The 8,485-nt window shown below is 53.6% G+C and overlaps 1 protein-coding gene across 2 annotated transcripts in view; it reads left to right on the top strand.

Annotated features, from left to right (window-relative positions):
• Window positions 1-7,884, top strand: part of CACNA1F (calcium voltage-gated channel subunit alpha1 F) — a 27,267-nt gene extending 19,383 nt beyond the window's left edge. For both annotated transcript variants that reach the window (XM_008074651.1, XM_008074649.1), the window contains exons 33-48: window positions 159-287; window positions 645-710; window positions 979-1,070; window positions 1,492-1,651; window positions 1,885-2,012; window positions 2,271-2,367; window positions 2,527-2,629; window positions 2,892-2,993; window positions 3,177-3,307; window positions 3,545-3,688; window positions 3,960-4,129; window positions 5,446-5,553; window positions 5,686-5,816; window positions 5,918-6,030; window positions 7,138-7,335; window positions 7,578-7,884. In XM_008074651.1, the coding sequence (XP_008072842.1) occupies window positions 159-287; window positions 645-710; window positions 979-1,070; window positions 1,492-1,651; window positions 1,885-2,012; window positions 2,271-2,367; window positions 2,527-2,629; window positions 2,892-2,993; window positions 3,177-3,307; window positions 3,545-3,688; window positions 3,960-4,129; window positions 5,446-5,553; window positions 5,686-5,816; window positions 5,918-6,030; window positions 7,138-7,335; window positions 7,578-7,808 (2,103 nt within the window). In that variant the 3' untranslated portion in view covers window positions 7,809-7,884. The remainder of the gene's footprint in view (window positions 1-158; window positions 288-644; window positions 711-978; window positions 1,071-1,491; window positions 1,652-1,884; window positions 2,013-2,270; window positions 2,368-2,526; window positions 2,630-2,891; window positions 2,994-3,176; window positions 3,308-3,544; window positions 3,689-3,959; window positions 4,130-5,445; window positions 5,554-5,685; window positions 5,817-5,917; window positions 6,031-7,137; window positions 7,336-7,577) is intronic.
• Window positions 7,885-8,485: the final 601 nt, after the last annotated feature.

Below are 8,485 nucleotides of genomic sequence, written 5' to 3'. Positions count from 1 at the left end.
CCTCTCCCCCCCTCCTCTCTATCCTAAAGAGTCCTTAGAAATGCTCCCTGTCCACCCTGGTGCCCGAATCCTGAGGGACTTGGAGGGCTAAGGCATGAGACAGGGAGGGGGTTGGGACTAATATGAACCAAGCTTCCCTACCACATCTCCAACCTCAGAGCTCTGAGGACAGCTCCCGCATTTCTATCACCTTCTTTCGCCTCTTCCGAGTCATGCGGCTGGTCAAGCTTCTTAGTAAGGGTGAAGGGATCCGCACATTGCTCTGGACATTCATCAAGTCCTTCCAGGTAATTTCCCACTAATCCCTTTGACCACATCTAACCCCCACCTGACACCCCTCAGCCTGCCCCTTTGTCACCTCCAGAATTACATTTCCCAGCATGCCATACCCATTTCCAGTTTGCCATTTCCAGCTTTCTCTCTTTTCTGCGCTCTCAATTCCCAACATGCCTCTGGCTTCACTGACCTTACTCTGGTCTATTTTATATTATGTCCACATTTGGGAGACACGGTACTCTTGGGCACTTTGGGGATGGACTATATCTCCCCGTAGGCCCAGGCCAGGGGAGAGAAGTGCATTCTGAAGCTTATAGCTCTCTGCCTGGACTTGAGCATCTATTCTCTGCCCTTCCCCATCCCTATAGGCCTTGCCCTATGTGGCTCTTCTCATCGCAATGATATTCTTCATCTACGCAGTCATTGGCATGCAGGCAAGTGGGGACCTGAGGGAGCATCCTTTAGGCATCACTCTGCTGGGGGAATTGGGTAGGAATAACCCCAAAGGGGGGATGGTGGGTAGAAAGACAGACAAGCTGGATGACCCTGAGTCAGTCTACACATCTGTGAAATAAGATCAGCAGTGACAAATCCTGTTCATGAGGGTTGTGAGGATCCTTTAGGTATTAGGAGGTGTGAAATGAATGAGGACATGTAGAGGCTTGGGTCCACCCCACGGACACAGTCTGTGTGTGCCCATAGATGTTTGGCAAGGTGGCTCTTCAGGATGGCACACAGATCAACCGAAACAACAACTTCCAGACCTTTCCACAGGCTGTGCTGCTTCTGTTCAGGTGACACCTACCCACTCCCCTGCCACCTTGGTCCACATTGTGCCCGTGGTGTTCACACATCCCCTCTGGGCCCCAGACTGCCTGAGCTATGGCAATACAGGGCAGCATGGGGCTCCATACAGCCTGAGACCTTTTGTAGCTGTGGCCTGAAGAGTCTGTTAGAATATTCCAGCCTCAGCTATTCTCCTTCTGGCTGTAAGATGTACTCCCTTCTTAAGCCTCAGTGCCCCATCTGTAGGATGTAAATATGACTGTCATCAACATGGCCACACTAGCTGTTTAAATATTGAAATGCTATCTGTGCCAGATGTAGCTCCTGGTAAGAAATGGGTCATCTCCTCACTCCCCAATCCCCTCCCAACTCCACTTCCCATGACTTCATAGCCTCCCCTCCAGGTTGATACTTCTGTGTGACCCCCAGGTGTGCCACCGGTGAAGCATGGCAGGAGATAATGCTTGCCAGCCTTCCCGGGAGTCGGTGTGACCCTGAGTCTGACTTCGGCCCTGGCGAGGAGTTTACCTGTGGGAGCAATTTTGCCATCGCCTATTTCATCAGCTTCTTCATGCTCTGTGCCTTCCTGGTGAGGACCATTTCCCCACTACCACCACCACTGCCATGGGGGCTGTCTCTGAGGGGCCCGGGGATGACCAAAGGAGGTGGGCAGCCCAGATCATCGGAGTGGGTGAGAGGGCTGACCTGATGACAAGATCAACCCAGACACTCATGACCCAGTGACCATATAAGCTCACCCCAGCCTCCCACCAGCCCTCACAACTGCCCTTCGCCTAACCTCCCCTGCTCACTGGCCCACAGATCATAAATCTCTTTGTGGCTGTGATCATGGACAACTTTGATTATCTAACCAGAGATTGGTCCATCCTGGGCCCCCATCACCTCGATGAATTCAAGAGGATCTGGTCTGAATATGACCCTGGGGCCAAGTATGCCCTCTTACTCCTTATCTGGAATCCCAGGGGACAATGCACTGTCCAACACTGTCCCCTAGTCCCAGAACCTCTGCCGCCTGCATCCTATTACCCAGTCAATAGGTACCCCAAAGTTTCCACTACCTCTGTCCTCTACCTCCTCCAGTTTTTCCTGGGGGATTGGTGGGGGGAAGTATTGATGAGTTGATGAAGCCTTGAGAAGTGGCTAGAGGGGGTACCACCAATCCAGTGGGACCTCCCCACCCGCCCCAGGGGCCGCATCAAGCACCTGGATGTGGTTGCCCTGCTGAGACGTATCCAACCTCCTCTGGGATTCGGAAAGCTGTGTCCACACCGAGTAGCCTGTAAGGTCTGTGCATCTGCTCACCCTCCCCCTGGGGTGGGCAGGGACCCACCTTGCATGGGGAGGAGTGTTTGGTTGCATCCTCAAAGGTTTCTGCCCCTGGACATTTGTGCCTGCACACCCGGCATTTTCCCAGAGTGGATTTCAAGGTTCTGGTGTTCGCAGAGACTTGTTGCAATGAACATGCCCCTCAACTCGGATGGGACCGTGACATTCAACGCCACACTCTTTGCCCTGGTCCGGACATCCCTGAAGATCAAGACAGAAGGTGTGGGGGAGGGGCAAGAGTGGGCACATCCCTGGGGAGTGTGCAGGGAGGGAGCAAACTCATTAAATAATGGGCTCCATTCCTAGCTCTGAGCCTCAAAATGGGAGACTTTGGCTTCTCCAGGCCTGTTCACATATCCCCCCCTCCAGCGAGGGCGGTGTGCAGCTGTGGCAGCAGCTTGTGAAGCCCCCCTCCAACAGTGAGGGGGCAGCTGGGAAGGTTCTTCCTATTGGCTCCTGCCCCACATCCTCCTCCAACGCAGGGAACCTGGAGCAAGCCAACCAGGAGCTGCGAATTGTCATCAAAAAGATCTGGAAGAGGATGAAGCAGAAGCTGCTAGATGAGGTCATCCCCCCGCCAGACGGTGAGCTATCCCCGCCCCAATTCCTTGCACCGGCCTCTCTGAATGTTAGATGACGGCTCTCCACCACAAAACCGGCGCTGGCCTGGGCCGAGGGGCAGTGCATGCCGGAGGCGAAGGAGGTGGGGAGGCGGCGACAGGGCAGAGGACTCCAGGGTAACCTTGCCTTCTCTCCCTTGCCCCCAGAGGAGGAGGTCACCGTGGGCAAATTCTATGCCACATTTCTGATCCAAGACTACTTCCGCAAATTCCGGCGGAGAAAAGAAAAGGGGCTACTGGGCAGCGAGGCCGCCCCGAGCACATCCTCCGCCCTGCAGGTCTTCCGGGTGGGGCCTGCTGTGGGTGGTTGTGTGTGTGGACCCACTGTGGCTGAGGCTGGCCTCGGCGTAGATCTCATGAAGCCCATGATCCAGATGAGGAAACTGAGGCCCCAGGCCTCACAGGGTGTCCGGGGTGGCTGAGTGTGTTTCCCACACTCCTGTATGGGAAGCAGGATCATGGATGGGAAGTTTAGACTCTGAGCTGTCTGTTTGCCTATTTTTCCACCTCCACAGGCTGGTCTAAGGAGCCTACAAGACTTGGGTCCCGAGATGCGACAGGCTCTCACCTGTGATGACGAGGAGGAGGAGGAGGAGGAGGAGGAAGAGGGGCAAGAGGGAGTGGAGGAGGAAAGTGAGAAGCACTCAGAAATGAACAAAGTGAGGATAAATGTTCATTTCCCTCATCCCCTGAGTGTAAAATCCTCCCTCAATTCCCTGAGTGACTGACACTGCCTCTGGGAAGACGCTCCCCAGAAAAGCCCCCACTGTAATGGAAAAATATTTACTCAGTACCTACCATCTGCTGTTGGAGGGCAAGACCCAGATTCAGCCCCTGGGGAGTTCACGGATCCGTGGGGGAGACACGCCACATGACCAGATGACTTAGCTATAACATGGATGCAACTCTCAGTCCTGCGACTCTCCACAGGCCGAGATGGGCTCCCAGCCCTCTTCTCGCCGGGGCTCCAGGATTTCTGTGTCTCTGCCTGTCGGAGACAGACTCCCAGATTCACTCTCCCTTGGGCCCAGCGATGATGATGGGGGGGCACCCAACTCCAGTCAGCCCAGTGTGCCACAGGCTGGATCCCACACCCACAGGTACCATCAAGCATCTGGGGAAAGAATGTGAGGGAAGGCAAGTCCTAAACACTGGCTGCCATAATTCAGGAGGTATAAGGGAGGGCCTGGAGGCCTTGGAGCAGAGATTTGGGAAGGGTGGAGGTGTTTCACAGGCTCAGGTAGGAAATAAGAGAATCATATGAAAAAGGCAATGCAGCCGGGCACAGCAGCTCATGCCTGTAATGCCAGTACTTTGGGAGGCGGAAGTAAGAGGATTGCCTGAGCCCAGGGGTTCAAGACCAGCCTGGGCAACTTGACAAGACCTCGTCTCCACAATAAATAAAAAAAAAAAATTAGCTGGGCACGATGACACATGCCTGTAGTCTCAGCTACTTGGAAGACTGAGGCAGAAGGATCACCTGAGCCCAGCAGGTCAATTCATGCGGTGGCCATGAATTTGGCACTGCACTCCAGCCTGGGCATCAGAGTGGGACTTCAACTCAAAAAAAAAAAGAAGAAGAAAAGAAAAGAAAAAGACAGTGCAGAGATTTAGTGCAAAAAGCATATGATGTGGAACTAAAAGTGTTCAAGTTCAAATCCTGGCTCTACCATTTGCTTAGTGACCTTGGGCTAGTCAGTTTCTATGAGCCCCAATTTCCTCACCTGTAAAAGGGGATAATGACAGCACTTACTTCATGGGGGTGAAGAAAGGGGAAAATGAGTCAGTGCATGTCAAGTATCTAGTTTTACAGCCCCTCACACACATACATCCAGTTCTTATGTTGAAGCTGTCTCTCCAACAAGCCAGCTTTGAGTGTTTTGAAAACTCTGGGTTCTTCTAATGGACAAGTATCTATTGAAAGGAAGCCCATGTTCACCTTAAAATAACTAATGGTAGCAGGGTGCGTGGCTCACACCTCTAATCCCAGCACTTTGGGAGGCAGAAGCAAGAGGATTGCCTGAGCCCGGGGGTTCGAACCATCCTGGGCAACTTGGCAAGACCTTGTCTCTATGATATATCAAAACATTATCTGGGCTTGGTGGTGCTCGCCTGTGGTTCCAGCTACTTAGAAGGCTGAGAGATGGAGAGATCACCTGAACCCAGTAGGTCAAGGCTGTGGTGGCCATGAACATGCCATTGCACTCCAGCCTGGGCAACAGAGTAAGATTCTTACTCCCCCCCCCCCCCCAAAAAAGACTAATGGTTAACTTTACATTGTGTGACTTCTCAATTAAAAAAAAATCAGAAAGTTCAGTGTTTCTGTAGGGGATGGGACATGGGATGAGAGGAACCAGAGGCCTGGAGCAACATACTGGGTGGATCTGGTCTGCCTAACATGACTTACTCTCCCCAGGAGAGGCTCTGGGGCTCTCATTTTCACCATCCCGGAAGAAGGAAGTTCTCAGCCCAGTGGAACCAAAGGCCAAGACAAGCAGGATGAAGAAGAGGAAATCCCTAATCGGTACACTGGCCATGACATGGGGATGAACCCATGAACTGGTGGAGGGAATTGGGATGGGGTGGGGGAAGATTGTTGGAGCCACATCTCCCAGGCTCAGGCCGGAGTTCAACCCCAGCCTTCTCTTCCACACAGGCTCTCCTACCTAGATGAACAGGCAGGGACTCCGCCACGTGGCCCAGTCCTTTTGCCACCTCACAGACCCCATAGATACACAGATGGGCACCTCGCACCACGCCGCCGTCTGCTGCCCCCCACACCTGCAGGTGAGAGCAGGGATGGGCCTGAGGGCTCCCCAAGGACCAGCAGAACAGACAGCTGGGAGGCAGTGACATTGCTCTTTGCCCTGTGCCCCACCCCCCTCCAGGTCGGAAACCCTCTTTCACCATTCAGTGTCTGCAGCGCCAGGGCAGTTGTGAAGATTTACCCATTCCAGGCACCTATCATCGTGGGCGAAACTCAGGACCCACCAGGACTCAGGTGAGGCTGGGTTGGGGGAAGTGTGCAGGGGGTACTGGGGTCTGGAGGGGTGGGGGTAGCCTAGGCAGAATTTCTCAAAGACACTACATGTCAGGCCCTTCTGAAGAATAAGACACGTCTGAATGAAGACACTTTTTGTTTTCTTTTCTTTTTTTATTTTCTAAGGAAGGAAGAAAAATCTGGGTTTTTAAAATTTTTATTTTCTGGCCGGGCATGGTGGCTCAAGCCTGTAATCCCAGCACTTTGGGAGGCAGAGGTGAGAGGATTGCCAGAGATCAGGGGTTCGAGACCAGCCTGGGCAACTTGGCAGGACCTCATCCTCATCTCTACAATAAATCAAAAAATAAACTGGGCGTGGTGGCACACGCCTGTAGTTCCAGTTACTTGGAAGGCTGAAGCAGAAGGATCGCCTGAGCCCAGCAGGTCGAGGTTGCAGTGGCCATGAGTGCACCACTGCACTCCGTCCTGGGCAACAGAGTGAGACTCCAACTCAAAAATATATATATATTATTTTCTAAGGATGCACAAAATTTTCACAGTACTTGTGAGGTGTGTACTGTTATTACCCTCAGTTTACAGGTGAGGAAACTGAGGCCCAGAGAGATTTACCCAAGATCACACAGCTAGTAAGTGGCAGAGTTGCCATTTAAACCCAGGCTTGCCGGGTGTGGTAGCTCACGCCTGTGATCCCAGCACTCTGGGAGGCAGAGACAAGAGGATCGCCTGAGTCCAGGGGTTCTAGACCAGTCTGGGCAACTTGGCGAGACCTCGTCTCTACAATAAATCAAAAAATTAGCCAGGCGTGGTGGCCTGCACCTGTAGTTCCAGCTACTTGGAAGGCTGAGGTGGAAGGATCGCCTGAGCCCGGTAGGTCGAGGCTACGGTGACCGTGAGCATGCTACTACACTCCAGTCTGGGCAACAGAGTGACACTCCAACTCAAAAAAATAAAATAAAAAACCCAGGCTTTCTGTGTGCTTACATAAATTCAAGTATGATTTACACCCATTCAATTTGACTCCAGTTTTACATTGGGGGAGGAGTAGGCACAGGAGTGAGTCCTAGTCCCTCACACCCCACCTATCAACCCCTGTTTATTCTGGCCCAGGGTTCCTGGGCAACCCCTCCTCAGCGGGGCCGGCTCCTGTATGCCCCACTGTTGTTGGTAGAAGAGGGCGCAGCAGGGGCAGGCTACCTCGGCAAATCCAGCGGTCCACTGCGCACCTTCACCTGTCTGCATGTGCCTGGAACCCACTCGGACCCCAGCCATGGCAAGAGGGGCAGTGCTGACAGCTTGGTGGAAGCTGTGAGTCCAAAGGGGATTGTAGGCAAGAGGGGTGGGGGAGGCGAGGAGGTGGGAGCTGGGGTAGGAGGAAGTAGGGGTCCCCAGGTCCTGTGTCATGTATGTAGATATCCCTTTGCCACCTCTGCTCACCACTGTCTCCCACTGACTTCCCTGCACACCTTTATGTGCATGCCGTTTATCCACAAGTAACCCTCTGTGTACACTGTGCCCTGGGTCAACACTGATCCCACCTGTGCCCCCAGGTGCTTATCTCAGAGGGTCTGGGCCTCTTTGCACGAGACCCCCGTTTCGTGGCCCTGGCCAAGCAGGAGATTGCAGATGCGTGTCGCCTGACGCTGGATGAGATGGACAGTGCTGCCAGTGACCTGCTGGCACAGGGGACCAGCTCGCTCTACAGCGACGAGGAGTCCATCCTCTCCCGCTTCGATGAGGAGGACCTGGGAGATGAGATGGCCTGTGTCCATGCCCTCTGAATGCCTACCCCTCCCCCACTGTTCAATAAACCTCCTGCCTCCCCCTCCCCCAGCAGGAGACTGGCATGGACCACAACCCTGGATTTTGGTGTCTTTGCATTGGTGGCACAGAGCTGCCCAGGGGCCCTCATCTATCCATCTCCTGTTCCAGCCCTGAGCCACTGCCCACACACGGGTATTTCCAGAAACCAGGACAGCCAGGCCTGATTATTCAGCGTCAGGGAAGGAGGGAGGAGGAGGAGGAGGAAGAGACAGCAGCCAAAAAAAGCTGGAGACAGAGTGGAGGTGGTGGGGGAAGGGGAGGGCACTGGACAGAGATGGGGGAAAGGGGAGAGGATTTGAGGGGTGCCTGGATGAGGAGAGGAGGAAAAGTAGAGATTCAACAAGGGGTTAGCCTTGTCAGACTGAAGAATAGATGGATAGGAAGGAAACAAGGAAACCCAGGGGAAAGTCCTGCCAGTAGAAAGGCCTGAAGGTTAGAACTGGCCTGGTATGTGATGAGTCTCAGACAGAGGGGTCTTCTGACAGCATCAGGAATTTCAGGGAGGCTAAATTGGGATCACCCTGTCTCCCACATCCCACCTTCTGCCTGGGAAAGAGAAAAAAAACCTTAATCCATTGGTAGATGACACAGGTGACAGCAATGGGCGGGGCTCCCAGCCGTGGGGAACACACTT

This window comes from Carlito syrichta, unplaced genomic scaffold, assembly GCF_000164805.1.
Source record: "Carlito syrichta isolate Samal-C Ts95f unplaced genomic scaffold, Tarsius_syrichta-2.0.1 Scaffold316816, whole genome shotgun sequence".
Classification (NCBI taxonomy): Eukaryota; Metazoa; Chordata; class Mammalia; order Primates; family Tarsiidae; genus Carlito; species Carlito syrichta.
This window is presented reverse-complemented; position numbering and strand designations above follow the sequence as displayed.